Raw genomic sequence first — 17,375 nt, forward strand, 5'->3', positions numbered from 1 at the left:
TAAAATGGTGGCATTTAGCAAGTATAGAGAGTGGTGGATGTGACTGTACCCTCAACACTGACTGACAGCAGGCTCAGCTGTCAGTCAGTGTCGGGGCGCTCTCGTAGCCGCTGTTTTCTATGCACAGAGCGGTGACTGAAACTGTGTTGGCTCTACTCCGATGACTGAAAGAGTGAGTCTATCAGGGGGAATAAAGTTCATTTGCTCCTGGCAGTTGCGCTCTTAATGCGAGCACTGCACAGTGTCAGAATGCTATTAAACCTGCAGATTAACCTTAGATTAACCTATGCTTGCTGTTTGAAGGACTAGAAGTACTATCTACTCTAAGCGAGGGCTTCTGAGCAGAGAAAGGGCTGTCTTTAAGTACAGAGCTACAGCTAAGTACATAGTTAAAACGCAATATCATAGTTTAATGCAAGAGCATAGTTTGGTGTATTTTCTGCTTTTATCTGTACGATTTATCTCCATTGAATAATTGCTCCATGATAAATGCAACCCGGTGTGCGTCTATGAGATTTATGCATGCCTTGAACAGCCATGTGAGGGTGAATATGTCTGCACTCGATGTCAGCGAGTTACATGTTTGCAAGCCCAGGTAATAGATCTAAGTGTGCAGCTTGCCTCAGTCAGGAGCATTGCAAACTTAGAGAGGAGTTTAGAGCTCACTGAGCTTGGGAAGGCTGGGGCCAGTGATATGGAGGAGGGTGGAGGTGGGGAAGATCAGGATAAGTATGTAGCTGAGTAAATGTTGAAATAAGCAGTAGGGGGAAAAGTGTCGGGGAGCTCAGTTCTGATCTGCCACAACCCAGTAAATATGCCTGTTTGGCTGATATTAGGAATGCAAGCCCAGGACTGGGATCACTACAGCAGGAAAACGATTGGTCTTTGCGGCACTCCTACATCCCTTTTTCCTGCAGCAAACAGATGTTGGTGGTAGGGGACTCTATAATTAGTTGGACAGAAAGGGTCAACTACCGTCCGGTAAGCCTAACATCAGTCGTGTGCAACGTTTTTGAGGGCATTATAAGAGATGACCTGCAGCAATATATTGTACATAATATAATAGCTGAAAACCAGCATGGATTCGTGAAGAAGACGTCATGTCTAATTAACATGTTGGTAATGCAGCTGATGTAATTTATTTGGACTTTTTAAAGGCATTTGATACTGTTCCACATAAAAGCTTTAAACTGAAGCTACAGAAACAAGGACAGGGGGGATCTATATGCAGATGAGTAAAGAATTGGCTAAGTGACAGGAAAAAAGTTTGCATAAATGGTACATAGTCAGCAGTGGGGTAAAACAGGGATCAATGCTAGGGCCGATTCTTTTTATCTTCTTTATTAATGAGCTTTTGGATGGGATTGAAAGTAGTGTGTCAGTCTTTGCTGAAGACACCAAACTATGTAGGATATAAAAATTTTGACCTTGATATTACAATATTACAATTTTACAACGATCTGAATAAGATATCTGAATGGGCTAACACTTGGCAAATGAGGATTAATGTAGATAAATGCTGCGTAATGCACATGTGTCAGAGTAATCCTATTGTTGCATATACATTAAATGGGAGTATACGCAGGACTACAGAACAGGAGAAGGACTTGGGTATTCTCGTTACAGGTAAGCTGAGCAGTAGCACTCAATGTCAAGCAGCAGCTGCAAAAGCAAACAAATTTAGGGTATATAATAAGAGTTATAAAATCCTGCGATCCCAATGTATTGTTACCCTTTTATAAATCACTTGTGAGGCCACATCTAGAATTTGGGATCCAGTTTTGGGCCCCACATTTAAAAAGGACATTCAGAAATGAGTCAGTTCAAAGGCTGGCAATTAGATTATTACAAGGGCTGGAAGGCCTCTGATATGATTAGAGGTTGAAAAAGTTGGGCTTGTTAAGCTTAGAAAAAAGACGCCTCAGAGGAGATCTGATTTACATGTATAAATATACACTCACCGGCCACTTTATTAGGTACACCATGCTAGTAACGGGTTGGACCCCCTTTTGCCTTCAGAACTGCCTCAATTCTTCGTGGCATAGATTCAACAAGGTGCTGGAAGCATTCCTCAGAGATTTTGGTCCATATTGACATGATGGCATCACACAGTTGCCGCAGATTTGTCGGCTGCACATCCGAAAGATGCTCCATACAAGGCAGGATGGATCCATGCTTTCATGTTGTTTACGCCAAATTCTGACCCTACCATCCGAATGTCGCAGCAGAAATCGAGACTCATCAGACCAAGCAACATTTTTCCAATCTTCTACTGTCCAATTTCGATGAGCTTGTACAAATTGTAGCCTCAGTTTCCTGTTCTTAGCTGAAAGGAGTGGTACCCGGTGTGGTCTTCTGCTGCTGTAGCCCATCTGCCTCAAAGTTCGACGCACTGTGCGTTCAGAGATGCTCTTAGGCCTACCTTGGTTGTAACGGGTGGCGATTTGAGTCACTGTTGCCTTTCTATCAGCTCGAACCAGTCTGCCCATTCTCCTCTGACCTCTGGCATCAACAAGGCATTTCCGCCCACAGAACTGCCGCTCACTGGATTTTTTTTCTTTTTCGGACCATTCTCTGTAAACCCTAGAGATGGTTGTGCGTGAAAATCCCAGTAGATCAGCAGTTTCTGAAATACTCAGACCAGCCCTTCTGGCACCAACAACCATGCCACGTTCAAAGGCACTCAAATCACCTTTCTTCCCCATACTAATGCTCGGTTTGAACTGCAGGAGATTGTCTTGACCATGTCTACATGCCTAAATGCACTGAGTTGCCGCCATGTGATTGGCTGATTAGAAATTAAGTGCTAACAAGAAGTTGGACAGGTGTACCTAATAAAGTGGCCGGTGAGTGTATGTGTGGTCAGTACAAAGGACTGATGCATTACTTATTCCTTCCAAAGACCATACTGAGGACCACTCATTTTGAGTGGAAAAAATGTGATTCCGACAGCTAAATAGGAAAGGGTTCTTTACAGTTAGAGAAGTCAGACTGTGGAATGCCCAACCACAAGAGGTCATAACAATAACAGTAGGTGGAGGCTTTTGGGACTATTATTCCACTGCCGCTAATAACAGTGACCCGCCATCTGCGCTATAAGTAAATAAATTAATGAAAAACCCAGCGTGGGTTCCCCCATATTTTCTATAACCAGCCAGGCAAAACTCAGCTGGGGGCTGCAACCCTCAGCAGTCAGCTTCAGCTTCAGGCTGGTTGTCAAGAACAGAGGGGTCCCCACGCTGTTTTAAATTTTTTTTTATAATTTTAAAAAACAGCATGGGCCGCCTACGTTTTTGACAACCAGCCTTGCTGGGGCTGGTATTCTCAGGCTGGTAAAGGGGCTATTGATATAGGCCACCCCAGACTAAAAATAGCAGCCCTCAGCTGCCCAGAAAAGGTGCATCTATTAGATGCGCCAATTCTGGCGCTATGCCCAGCTCTTCCCAATTGCCCTGTAGCGGTGGCAAGTGGGGTTCATATTTGTGGGCTTGATGTCACCTTTGTATTGTCAAGTGACATCAAGCCTACGGCTTAGTAATGGAGAGGTGTCTATAAGACTCCTATCCAATACTAATCCTATGGTTATATGGTAAATAAAGACACAGTCAGAATAAAGTCTTTTATTAAAAAAGGAAAATTGTTTTATTTCTATTTAAAAACAACAAACACAGTTATACTCACCTAATTCCACCGAAGCCCTTGTTCTCCTGTAGTAAAAAATAAAACAATAATATCCCTCACCTATCCATCCTGTCCCACACAGTAATCCATGTCTGGAGGATAAATAGTTTTCAACCTGGATGGTGCCAAGATGCCACCGTCCAGGCTGAGAACCACTGGTGACTGAGCTGCTGCGAGAATCATTGACCAGCGGTGACATCATCGAGGTTGCCGCCAGTCAGTGGGGCAGTGTTCCCAGCCGGGCTGAACTGTGTTGACCTCAAGACCATGGGAAAATGCAAATGATGAAGTAATCGCAGTTCAAGCTCAGCGTCTTCACAGCAGATCACTGTGAGCTCATCTATTGACTAAAATGTCCTTTGTTTGTGGGACAACCCATTTAATGAAAAGCATGCATGAATAAGATGCACCAAATTCATGAAGAGATGCACGCCACTTCATGAATTCAGCACATCATATCAGTGTTGTGCGCCTTGCCAGAAATGTTGCTCCAGTAATAACGATATTCTTGTTTGGGATCTCCTGTACCCCCTCATTGACATTGGGATCTTAGATTTACATTATTGTATACATAATTCTATAATGAAGAACCAAATAAACCACTGGGCATGGATCAAAGAAAGAATTAGTGATGGGGCAAGGTGATAGAATAAAATACCTTTATTGAAAAGTGGGTGGTAAAAGTTGGCATTGTGTGACGAAGGACTAAGTTCCGAAATGCGCGTCGGGGTGTGCGCCTCACTTTGAACCAGGTACCACCACTAGACCACCACCAGGTAATGCCTTTTGATGTTATTTATTCTTACATCATCCTCTCCATATAGATTAAGCGGTACACATGTCTCTCCGTATACTTGCTTCCTATTTTATTTAGGAGATTGACTGATGACAATACATCATGGATTTATTTATGGATCTCATAGACATACCCTTCATAGGATTAGTATCATCCTGCATTACATTGTACCCATACAGACTATATTGTGCCTACGCCCTGCATGCCTCTAATATTATTTTGCATTACCTTGTACATGCCCCACAGATCAGCTGTCATGTGCAGGGAAAGATGCGAGCTGGATGCCAGAGCCCACATCAAAGGCTAGGACATAACCTTGGATATACCTATACGTCCAAGGTCATGAAGGGGAGGACCAATGTGGTAATGGTTTGAAAAATCATTAGATGCCAAAATCAGAAAGGGTTCCTGTGGATATGCTTCCACCCTGCTGAATGTATAAAGACATCAATCCAGACATAAGATGATGAAAGAAATTTGTGGTTTATTCTGTGTTCTATGAATTTCGAAGTTACAATCACTTCTTCGGGAAGAAACCACATGTACGCAGAAAATAGAGGGATGTTTCTTATATATATATATTTTTTTTAATCTGGGCGCCAACGCAAAACATGACAGACATGTCAGAGTTCAGAGTGGCACTACAAGATTCAACACCTAATATACACAATTGAAAAAGGAAATTTACATATAGTTTAGGTATTGTCATATTAAGTTATCAACTTTAATTATCATAAATTAGTTGAGTGAATAAAATATAAAGAAAACTATGTATTTATCAAAATTGGGTCTAGAATCTGTGTTTCACACATCAAAAAGGAGTGAGTTTGGTGTCTATAGTTTTTCTCTATGTAGCAGAAAAACTAGTTCTGTTAAATATACTAACCAATCAGAGCTTAGTTTACATTTTTAAACTACTGTGGAAAATTGTAAGCGTTGCATTGTGGACAACAAGGACAGTTTTATGAGATCCTGTATTCTTATAGCAATGTCCTACAAGTTGAAAGATTTTAGGTTCCTCACTAAAGTTATCGTGCTCTTACTACTTTTAACAGTTGTACGCATTTGTTTTTTAGAATTAGACACATACTAAAATTGTACTTACATATTCACCAGCGAACCACTTATTTTCTCCCAGTTCCTTCTCCAAGCCAGATGTCACACTACCATTTTTATCCAAGTACTCCTTTATCGCCTAAAGAATTGAAAAATATTTCTCCATTTCAAGAACATATAAATGTAATAAATGGTAATGAGAAATATGAGATAATTGCAGTTTGTGGATGAATAAAGCAAAAATAAGACTATATTTATCTTGGAGGCAGAAACTAGTTAAAATTTGGTCAGAATTCTCTTATTGAATACACACACAGGAGAGCCCTATCGGTCACTCAGAGCAAGATGAGGAGAAGCCAGAGAGACAAACGAGCCATAAATCATCTGCCATGTTCCTTTAAGTTGATTGAAAAAGTTGGAGGAAAATCAAAATGCAAGATTTTCCCCAGGTGCCTCATCTAAAACAGTCATGGCCAAAAGTCTTGGTATGTTTTGTTAGGGCTGTCCCACACGTCCAGATAATTCCGGTACCGAAATAAATCGGTACCGGAGTTATCCGTGTCCGTGTGCCTGGGAACTCACGTAGGCCATACGTGCGGCACACGTGTGCCGCCCGTATGGCGAGTGGGTACCACACGGAGCATGTGGTACCCACGCGTGTGGTACCCTGCATCGTGCTGAAGCCGTGATTCATATGTTCCCTGCAGCAGCGTTTGCTGCAGAGAAAATATGAATAATAGTGTTTAAAATAAAGATCTATGTGTAATACGTGCGCTCCCACGAACACTGACATGTCTCCGTGTTTGGCACACGGAGACACGGTCCGCAAAAAATCAATGACATCTGAACAGATGCATTGATTTTTATGGGTCTACGTGTGTCAGTGTCTCCGGTACGTGAGGAAACTGTCACCTCACGTACCGGAGCCACTGACGTGTGAAACCAGCCTTACACACATGTTAATAATAATAATAATAATAATTTTATTTATATAGCGCCAACATATTCCGCAGCGCTTTACAACTTATAGAGGGGACTTGTACAGACAATAGACATTACAGCATAACAGAAATCACAATTCAAAACAGATACCAGGAGGAATGAGGGCCCTGCTCGCAAGCTTACAAACTATGAGGAAAAGGGGAGACACGAGAGGTGGATGGTAACAATTGCTTTAGTTATTTGGACCAGCCATAGTGTAAGGCTCAGGTGTTCATGTAAAGCTGCATGAACCAGTTAACAGCCTAAGTATGTAGCAGTACAGACACAGAGGCTATTGACTGCATAAAGTGTATGAGAACATGATGCGAGGAACCTGATTTTTTTTTTTTTTTTTTTTTTTTATAGGCCACACAGGGATAGTTAGGTTAATGCATTGAGGCGGTAGGCCAGTCTGAACAAATGCGTTTTTAGGGCACGCTTAAAACTGTGGGGATTGGGGATTAATCGTATTAACCTAGGGAGTGCATTCCAAAGAATCGGCGCAGCACGTGTAAAGTCTTGGAAATGGGAATGGGAGGTTCTGATTATTGAGGATGCTAACCTGAGGTCATTAGCCGAGCAGAGGGCACGGGTAGGGTGGTAGACTGAGACCAGAAAGGAGATGTAGGGTGGTGTTGAGCCATGGAGTGCTTTGTGGATGAGGGTAGTAGTTTTGTACTGGATTCTGGAGTGGATGGGTAGCCAGTGTAATGACTGGCACAAGGTAGAGGCATCGGTGTAATGGTTGGTGAGGAATATGATCCTGGCAGCAGCATTCAGGACAGATTGGAGCGAGGAGAGTTTGGTAAGAGGGAGTCCGATTATTAGAGAGTTACAATAGTCCAGACGAGAATGAATAAGTGAGACAGTAAGAGTTTTTGCAGAGTCAAAAGTAAGAAAAGGGTGAATTCTAGAAATATTTTTGAGATGCAGATAAGAAGAGCGAGCCAGTCATCGGATGTGGGGGGTGAATGAAAGCTCGGAATCAAGGATGACCCCAAGGCAGCGGGCATGTTGCTTGGGAGTAATGGTGGAACCGCACACGGAGATGACAATGTCAGGCAAAGGTAGGTTAGTAGAGGGAGAGAACACGAGGAGTTCAGTTTTTGACAGGTTCAGTTTCAGATAGAGGGAGGACATGATGTTAGAGACAGCGGTAAGACAATCACTGGTGTTTTCTAAGAAGGTCGGAGTGAAAGCAGGAGAAGAGGTGTATAATTGGGTGTCGTCAGCATAGAGATGGTACTGGAAACCAAATCTACTGATTGTTTGTCCAATAGGGGCAGTATACAAAGAGAAGAGGAGGGGGCCTAGGACTGATCCTTGAGGAACCCCAACAGTAAGGGGAAGGGGAGAGGAGGAGGAACCAGCAAAACATACAGTGAAGGATCGGTCAGAGAGATAGGAGGAGAACCAAGAGAGAACGGTGTCCTTGATGCCGATGGAGCGGAGCATAGTGAGGAGGAGCTGATGACTATTAGATTTAGCTGTTAGTAGGTCATTAGAGACTTTAGTGAGGGCAGTTTCAGGAGAGTGTAAAGAGCGGAAGCCAGATTGAAGAGGGTCGAGAAGAGAGTTATCTGAGAGATAGCGGGTAAGACGGGAGTGGACCAGGCGTTCCAGGAGCTTAGAGATGAAGGGAAGATTAGAGACAGGTCTATAATTAGCGGCACAGTTTTGGTCGAGGGAGGGTTTTATTTCCTTTGCGTGTATTGAAACAATACAAAAAAGAGAAAAAAGGAAAATTGGACATAAATTCACACAAAACCCCAAAAATGGGCTGGACAAAATTGTGGGCACCCTCAACTTAATATTTGGTTGCACACCCTTTGGAGTAAATAACTTCAATCAATCACTTCCTAACCATCAACAAGCATCTTACACCTCTTAACTGGAATTTTGGACGACTCTTTTTTTGCAAACTACTCCAGGTCTCTCATATTTGAAGGGTGTCTTCTCCCAACAGAAATCTCTCACAGATGTTCAATGGGTTTTAGATCTAGACTCATTGCTGGCCACCTCAGAGCTCTCCAATGCTTTGATTCTATCCATTTCTGGGTGTTTCTTGAAGTATGTTTATTATCATTGTCCTGCTGGAAGACCCATGAACTAGGATGTAAACCCACCTTTCTGACACTGGACACTACATTGCAAGCCAAAATCCATCTGTAATTTTTAGATTTCATGATGCATTGCATACTGTCAAGACACCCACCATATTTGACTGTCTGTACTGTGGGGGTTTTTGTAGACCTCATTGCATTTTTGGTAAGCAATAGTATGATGAGCTTTACAAAAAAAAAAAATCTATCTTTGTATCATTTATTCACAAGATGCTTTCCCAGAAGGATTTTAGTCTACATACATTTTGGCAACCTGCAGTCTAGCTTTTTTACAGTATGTATCTCTGGCATCAGTGGGGTCCTCCTCGGTCTCCTGGCATAGCATGTAATTTCAATCAAACATCGATGGATGGTATGTGCTGACACTGATGCACCCTGAGCCTGCAGGGCAGCTTGAATTTCTTTGGAACTTGATTGTGGCTGCTTATCCATCATCCGGACTATCCTGCGTTGCAATCTTTCAATCGTTTTTCTTTGTCGTCCACATCCAGGGAGATTAGCTACAGAGCCAAGAGTTGTAAACTTCTTGATTATGTTGCGCACCATGGACAAAGGAGCATCAAGATCTCTGGAGATGGACTTGTAACCTTGAGATTGTTGATATTTTTCTACAATTTTGGTTCTCAAGTCCTCAGACAGTTCTCTTCTCTTTCTGTTCTTCTCTCCCTGCTTATTGTGGCACACACAGACACATGATGCAAAGATTGTCAACGTCTCCTCTTTATCTAGTAGCAGGTTTGATTTTCACACTGCCCACACCTGTTACTTGCCACAGGTGAGTTTTAACGAGCATTACGTGCTTGAAACAAAGTTGTTTAACCACAATTTTGGAAAGGTGGCAACAATTTTGGGGCTGTGTGAAGTTATGTCTAATTAGCCATTTTTTCAGGGTTTTTTTGTGTTCCAATATATCCAAAGGAAATAAACTTGCATAACAAAACAAGTGTAACTGCAATAATTTTCTGCAAGAAATAGTTCAATTTTTGGAACAATTTCAAGGGTGCCAACACTTCCGGCCATGACTGTATAGAGAGGTGCTTGAAAATTTGTGAACCCTTCAGAATTTTCCATATTTCCACCAACATTTCACACAAGTCCTAAAAGTAGATAAAGATAACCAATTCAAATGTCTATGATTGGCAAAAGTATGTACCTTTAGGACAGTACATAATGTCAAGATCCGCTTCTGGCAACTCCTTTTGCAATTGCCGACCAATGATGTCTCAGATGTGCTGAATGGGGCACAAGTCCAGAGACATTGCAGTCCATGGTAGCACATTTAGGACTCACAGGCTGCTCACAGCAGCAAGAGCATCAGAGTTGAGAAATGGGCCACTTTGGAGATATGGTCGTATCACTGATTCATTGATTGATACATTTTATGCTGCAAATGAAATTGGATATCTGGCTCAGAAATGGCAGCAACTAGTGGGATCCATCTACATCTGTCTACTGTTTGGAGAAATCTGGCCAAAAGAGGTCTTCATGGGAGAATAGTGACCACAAACTATACCTTCAACGTGGAAACAAGGCCAAGCGACTCATCTATGCACAAAAATAAAAGTGAAGAGCAGGAAAATTGCAGCAAAATGAATAAGAACCCTATTGATATTTCTGAGCCAAAGAATAAGCCTGTGTTTAATCATTTCTATACCTTTTCATCTCCACTCCATGGAAATAATGATATGAAGTCATCAATGGTGTCTAATAAGGCATCAATGCGAAGGTCATCCAAATCAGTCTTTCCTGTCAGACCTAGGGAACAAATCAGCCAAACATTTTAGGTACACATGTACTTTATATCTCCATATATTATAAGTACAGGGCTTTGAGTCTAGTTTATCTACAAGGTCCAATAAACCAGCTCATTCTACCATACAATACACAAGAACAGTATACAGATTTATTAGGCATACGAAACAACCAGAACACAACAGGCAAAATAAAGAAGCATTTACTTTTTCACTAACTTTCTAAGAAAGATACAGATTTGTACATTTTTTGCAAGTTATATATTAATATAAATCCTTTATGTATCACTGGTCCACAATACTAGAGTGTGGATGATATATTGTCATTCATACTTGTGTAGGTTTGCTGCAAATCATTGTTATTCCCACTACTGATGACAATACTGCATTTTTTTTACAATGTCTAAGCTTACGGTATATTTAGTACTTTACTAAGGTTCATGGAAAAACAGTATTCTAAGCTATCTGGGTCACTTGTATTCATCTGTTGTGGAACATCTGTTATTATGGTGCTCAGATTATTATTTACCCTTTTCATGGTTCCTGGACCATTATACTAGCAATAAATGATAAAGGTTCTATGAAATTCTTAACTTTTCACTGTTGAGGTTTGCACTGTAATAACAAGGTTACACAGTTAGGTCCAGAGACATTTGGACAATGACAGAATCTTCGTGATTTGGCCTCTGCATGCCACTGATTATTTAAAATGAAACTGAGAAGCAATTGAAGTGTAGACTTTCAGGCTGAATTAAAGGGGTTGAACAAAAATATTCTGTGGAATGTTTAGGAATTGCAACCATTTTTCTACATATTATTTACCTACAAATGTACAGTAGCAAATGCCAAGTATTTTTTAAAAAAGTACTTTTTTTTTGTACTTTTTTTAAAAAAAATACTTGCATTTGCTTCTGTATATTTGTAGGTAAATAATTAATTGTGTAAGTGCCATTAAAAAAGCTAGGTCATTTTTTAGCTTGGTTGTACATTTTTCTACAAAGCCTCCTCATTTCATTGACTCTAAAGTAATTGGGTAGATTAACTTTGCCATAAATAAAATGTTCATTTTTAATATTTTGTAGAGAATCCTTTGCAGGCAATAACTGTTTGAAGTCTGGAAGCCATGGACGTTACCAAACGCTGGCGCTGGGGTTCCTCCTTTGTGATGCTTTGCCAGGCCTTTACTGCAGCTGACTTCAGATGTTGCTTGTTGAGCTTTCTACCTTAGTATGAAATGCATACTGGATGAGGTTGAGATCTGGTGCTTTACTCAACCATTGCAGAATATCCCACTTCTTTGCTTTAAATAACTCCTGGGTTGCTTTTGCAGTATGTTTGGGGTCATTGACTATCTATACTGTGAAGCGCCATCCAATCAACTTTCTTGCATGTGGTTGAATCTGAGCAGAAGGTATAGCCCTATAAACTTCAGAATGTATCCAGCTGCTTCTGTTTTCAGTCACATCATCATGAACACTAGTGACTAACTGCCATTAGAAGCCATGCATGCCCAAGCCATCACACTGCCTTCACAATGTTTTACAGAGGATGCGATATGCTTAGGATCATGAGCCATTCCAAGCCTTCTCCATTCTTTCTTCTTCCCATCTTTCTAGTACACATTGATCTTAGTTACATCTGTCCAAAGAAAGCTTTTCCAAAACTGGGTTTGCTTCTTTAGATGTTTTTTGGCACACTTTAACCTGGCCTTTCTATTTTTAAGGCTGATTAATGGTATGCACATTGTGATGAACCCTCTGTATTTGCTCTCTTTAAGTATATCATAAAGAAAAGACTTCAACACCTACTTCCTGGAGAGTGTTCTTCAATTGGGTGAATGTTGTGAAGGGGTTTTTCTTCATCATGGAAATGATTCTGTGATCATCCACCTCTGTTATTTCCATGGACGTCCTGGATTTTTTGAGATCCCAAACTCACAAGTGCTCTTTTTTTTTTTTGCTGAATGTACTTTAAACAGTTGATTTGACCAATCCTAACATTTCTGATTTCTCTCTGATAGATTTCTTCTTTTTATCTGCCTGATGATCTTCTATTGAGAGCTTATTTGATTGCATGTTGTGGGTTCAGAGCAACAGCTTCTAAATGCAAATGCACACCTGGAATCACCTCCAGACCTTTTACCTGCTTAATTGATAATCAATTAATGAGTGAAAGACCATTAAAGAGCTTTTGAGATAATTGTCCAATTACATTTGGGCCTTTGAAAAAGAGACAGCTTCATATTAAAGAGCTGTCATTTCTAAACTCTTACTTAAACTAGGATGTGAATACCCTCAAATAAAATTAAAGCTGAGAGTCTGCACTTTAAGCCCATATTTATTACATAACTGTATCTTGAATGTGTTTTATTACACAACTAAAATGAAAAAATATGTCACTGTCCAAATATTTCTGGACATCAACTGTAAGTATTGGTTGGGGCTTACAGTAAATTGCATGTCAATGTTTAATACAGATTACAAAATGAATTTGCAGGTCAATGGATAAAAAAGTATAATGGGGTAGATAAATTGTCAGTAGCTTACGTTTAATACTTTACTGAGGTTCATGGAAAAACAGTATTGTAAGTTATCTATGTCACTTGTACTCATCTATTCTGGAACATCTGTTTCTATGGTGGCAATAGTAAGATTTACCCATGTCATTGATCCTGGACAGTCATACTAGCAATAGATGATAAAGGTTCTGTGAAACTCTTAACTTTTCACTATGATTTGTGCCTAATAGTACATCGCATGTCTATGCTTAATACAGATTACAAAATGAATTTGCAGATCAGTGGGCAAAAACATTGTTAAAAGGGGTAGCCAAATTGTCAGGTCTCATAGTCTTAGTAAATCTAATATAACTAGAAATCTAAATAACTAAAAATAAAGAAACTAAATAGCTCTCTGAACAATAAAATGAATATAACAATTGTATATCAGTGAAAATATGGTGATCATATGGGGTACAGGTTCTGTATGATCTCAGATACACACACACACACACACACATTATAATATGTGTATATATATATATATATATATACATACATATATATATATATATATATATATATATATATATATATATATACATACATATATATATATACATGAAAAAGGATCTGTTACCAGATGTCAAAGTATAAGGTGCATACATAATGAAACGCATCTCTTAAAACAGATGAGGCTGAAGTACTTACTTTAGTATTCCATTTCAGAATGGTTGCAAAATTGTTATTGAAATATAAGCCTAATTTCCCATCCACATAACCTGATTAACAGCTCCTCAATGTCCCTTCTCCCTGCTGTCGCTGTACAAGCTGCATCTGTCAATAAGGCTGGGTGGCTGGAAATGTAATACACTTGGACTCCTGAGTTTTCTCATTCTCTATATGGAGTCATAAAATTCCTATTTTAATATTCAATATTTACAGCCATTCTGCGTTTTCAGAGTAAGGACACCAGCCTCGTTAGGTCTGAGAGATTAATTCAATAATGTATGCAGTTTTTATTGTGGAATCTGGTGACAGATCAAATTAATGGTCAGCTATACACTAATTCTTTTTATTTTCCATTCACAAACATTTAGCATTATGTGTTAAAACTTCTCCACAGAAACGTGAGCAAAAATATATTTGACCTCTCATGAAACTAAATCCCAAATCACTTCTTTTTCTCAGAATATATCAAGTCTTCCAAACCCTTTTCTGTCCATCAGAGACAGATTTTCCCATCAGTGTATTTTAATGCTTAAGTAAAGATGGTAAAGTGCAGAAATCTCTCTGGTACTCTTTTCACTTTTCCGTTTCCTTACGCCTAGCTAATTCTGATTTTAGAGTTGTGTTTCTACTTCACCAGTTTCAAGGTTAAACTAATTTTTTACATATTACACCCACTTGTTACAATGTAGTCTGTGCATTTACTTTGTGTCATTTTCCAGTGTGACATCAGAGATGTGACTTAAAACCCCTCTGCCCCAATGTAAAGTCTCTAACAAAGCCACAGGTGAAACCTTGATGTCTTCCTATGTCGTAGAGGAGCTTTTTGACCCACACAGCCCCTGAGTGCAATTGCCGCTACTTCTCCGACTCTTAACCACCATACACAACCATATATATGCATAGTAAATTATATTACCTGCTTTTTTAGCTAGAAATCTCCCAATGGCAAGGCTTTGATAGTACACAGTTCCATCAATTTCTAAAACTGGAAGTTTTCCAAATGGGTATTCTGAGGGGAAAAAAAGGTTAAGGTGAATTCTAATGGAATTTGTGCAACTATTAGAAGCTCTTACACACATTATTCATTAACCCTGCTGATGGCAATTTCTTTACTGTATGAAAAGCAGGCTTATCTTCCATTCACTGGTCCAGTGTTTTATATCAATTACAGCAATGGTGTTCATGTACAGTGATAAAGTTGCCATGTAAATGAAGTATGTTTGGCCACAACAGAAAATAAGCAGCAATTTCACTGTATGAAATCTATTGTGAAGAAATGCAGTCACTAAATGCTAAATAATGGTGGCCGAGAATAGAAACGCAAGCTATGATTATGTAAGACAAAACCTGATGACAAGTTAGCTTTGTCACATGTTCTTATTGTGCCATTACTTTAGCTAATGAAAGTCAAAGGTAACATAGTCTGATAGTATGAGACAAATGGAAAGAGAGAAACAGTGAGACAGTAAGAGAGAAAGAAAGTAGGAAAGTGAGCTAGAAGTAGTGATGGGCGAACCCATGGATGTTTGGGTCCAGCAAGTTCGGACAAACATATCAAAAATTGTCTGGTTCGGGTAAAAGAAAAGTAGCTGAACCCAGACCCTATTCAGGTGAATTTGGATTAGGATTAGGCATAGGGCGAGTATAACTGTGCTTCTTTAAAAAAAAAAAAGAGTTGTGTCTTTCTTTCAAATAAAAGATTTTATTCTGGCTGTCTTTTTTTACAATTTAACTATGGGTTTAATAATGGGGGTGTCTTATAGACGTCTCTCCATCGCTAACCCCTGGGCTTGATGTCAGTTGACTATACAAAGCTGACATCAACCTTACAAATATTACCCCACTTGCCACCGCACCACGACATGTGGGAAGAGTGAGGCTAAGTGCTAGATTTGGTGCATCTTGTTAATGCAACATTTCTGTAAGGCTAAGTTGATATTTTTAGTGTGGGAGGGGGACAATAATCATGGCCCTTTCCTAGGCTATTAACATCAGCCCCCAGCTGTCTGTTTAGAATTTGCTGGTTATTAAATATAGAGGATCCCCCCACATCATTTTTGGGGGCTTTCAGCCCACAGCTGTCAGTTTTGCTGTGCTGGTTATCAAGAATAGAAGAGACCCCATTTTCTTTTTTTAAATTTAGTGTGGAGGCCAGAGACACAAGGCAGGCAATTGTCTCCCCAGAGCTCCAACATGGGTTAAGTTTCCAAGCCAAGGGTTATGTGTTCCCGAGTCTGGCACTTTTTTTAAAGACAGTCCAATTAATAAAAAAAAAGGCCATTTGCAACATCTGCCATGCCAGCATCAGCAGAGGCAGCACAACTACAAGCCTGTCCACCACCAGCATGCTCAGGCAAATGCAAGCAAAGCACCTGACTACATTGGCTAAATGCCAGGGTCCCAAAACTGCAAGTGACACTACTGCCTCTTCCTCTATTCTGTGGGCTCACTAGTCCCTTGTCCATGATATAGGCGAAGATGACTCCCACCCTGTACCTGTCTTTGCACATCTGCAACCACCGTCAGCAACTATGTCCTTGTCCCAGCACAGCGTTCAATTGTCCCTACCCCAGTCCTTGGAACGTGAGCGTAAATATGCAGCCACCCACCCACAGGCTACAATACTATCAATACTAAACGGCCAAATTTCCAGACTGCTTGCCCTGGAAATGTTGCTATTTAGGCTTGTGGAGACAAAACCTTTCTGCAACCTCATGTTGGCAGCCATCCCTCAGTAGTTGATCCCCAGCTGCCACTATTTCTCCTGGTCTGCCACCCCCGCCTTACACAAGCACATGTCCCATAACATCAACCTTGCCCTGAACAATGCTGTGACTGGGAAGGTCCACTTAACCACCAACATCTGGACATGTGCTTGTTACCACGGATGCTGCATTTCCCTGATGGCACACTGGGTGAATATTGTGTAAGCCGGGACCCAGTAGGACAATGGGATGGAATACGTGCTACCAACACCAAGGAATGAGGGTTCTGGTTCAATCAGGGTTGCTCCCACTTTCTACAGCATTTTTGGCACCTCCTCTTCCTCCATTCCACAAATATGAGTCACAAGCTGGAAGCACTGCCTTGGCCAAGCGGCAACAGGCTCTGCTGAAGATAATCTGCTTAGGTGACAAACCGCACACCTCCAGAGTTGTTGAAATGTCTAAAGGTACCTTCACACGAAACGACTTTACAACGAGAATGACAACGATCCGTGACGTTGCAGCATCCTGGATAGCGATATCGTTGTGTTTGACACGCAGCAGTGATCTGGATCCTGCTGTGATATCGCTGGTCGTTGAATAAAGTTCAGAACTTTATTTGGTCATCAGACCGGCGTGTATCGTCAGGTTTGACACCAAAAGCAACGATACCAGCGATGTTTTACGCTGGTAACCAGGGTAAATATCGGGTTACTAAGCGCAGGGCCGCGCTTAGTAACCCGATGTTTACCCTGGTTACCAGCGTAAAAGTAAAAAAAACAAACAGTACATACTCACCTGCGCGTCCCCTGCCGTCCGCTTCCTGCTCTGACTGAGCGCCGGCCCTAAAGTGAAAGTAAAAGCACAGCGGTGACGTCACCGCTCTGCTGTTAGGGGCCGGCGCTCACACAGTACAGGAAGCGGACGCCGGGGGACGCGCAGGTGAGCATGTACTGTTTGTTATTTTTACTTTTACGCTGGTAACCAGGGTAAACATCGGGTTACTAAGCGCGGCCCTGCGCTTAGCAACCCGATGTTTACCCTGGTTACCCG

General features: G+C 40.8%; 1 protein-coding gene across 1 annotated transcript in view; it reads right to left on the bottom strand.

The window, feature by feature from the left end:
- HPGDS (hematopoietic prostaglandin D synthase) overlaps positions 1–17,375 on the bottom strand; it is a 129,774-nt gene that overhangs the window by 667 nt on the left and 111,732 nt on the right. Inside the window, exons 3-5 of the mRNA XM_077277305.1 lie at positions 14,534–14,626; positions 10,292–10,392; positions 5,583–5,672 (exon numbers count right to left, since the gene is read on the bottom strand). Of these exons, the coding sequence (XP_077133420.1) occupies positions 5,583–5,672; positions 10,292–10,392; positions 14,534–14,626 (284 nt within the window). The remainder of the gene's footprint in view (positions 1–5,582; positions 5,673–10,291; positions 10,393–14,533; positions 14,627–17,375) is intronic.

This window comes from Ranitomeya variabilis, chromosome 1, assembly GCF_051348905.1.
Source record: "Ranitomeya variabilis isolate aRanVar5 chromosome 1, aRanVar5.hap1, whole genome shotgun sequence".
Classification (NCBI taxonomy): domain Eukaryota; kingdom Metazoa; phylum Chordata; class Amphibia; order Anura; family Dendrobatidae; genus Ranitomeya; species Ranitomeya variabilis.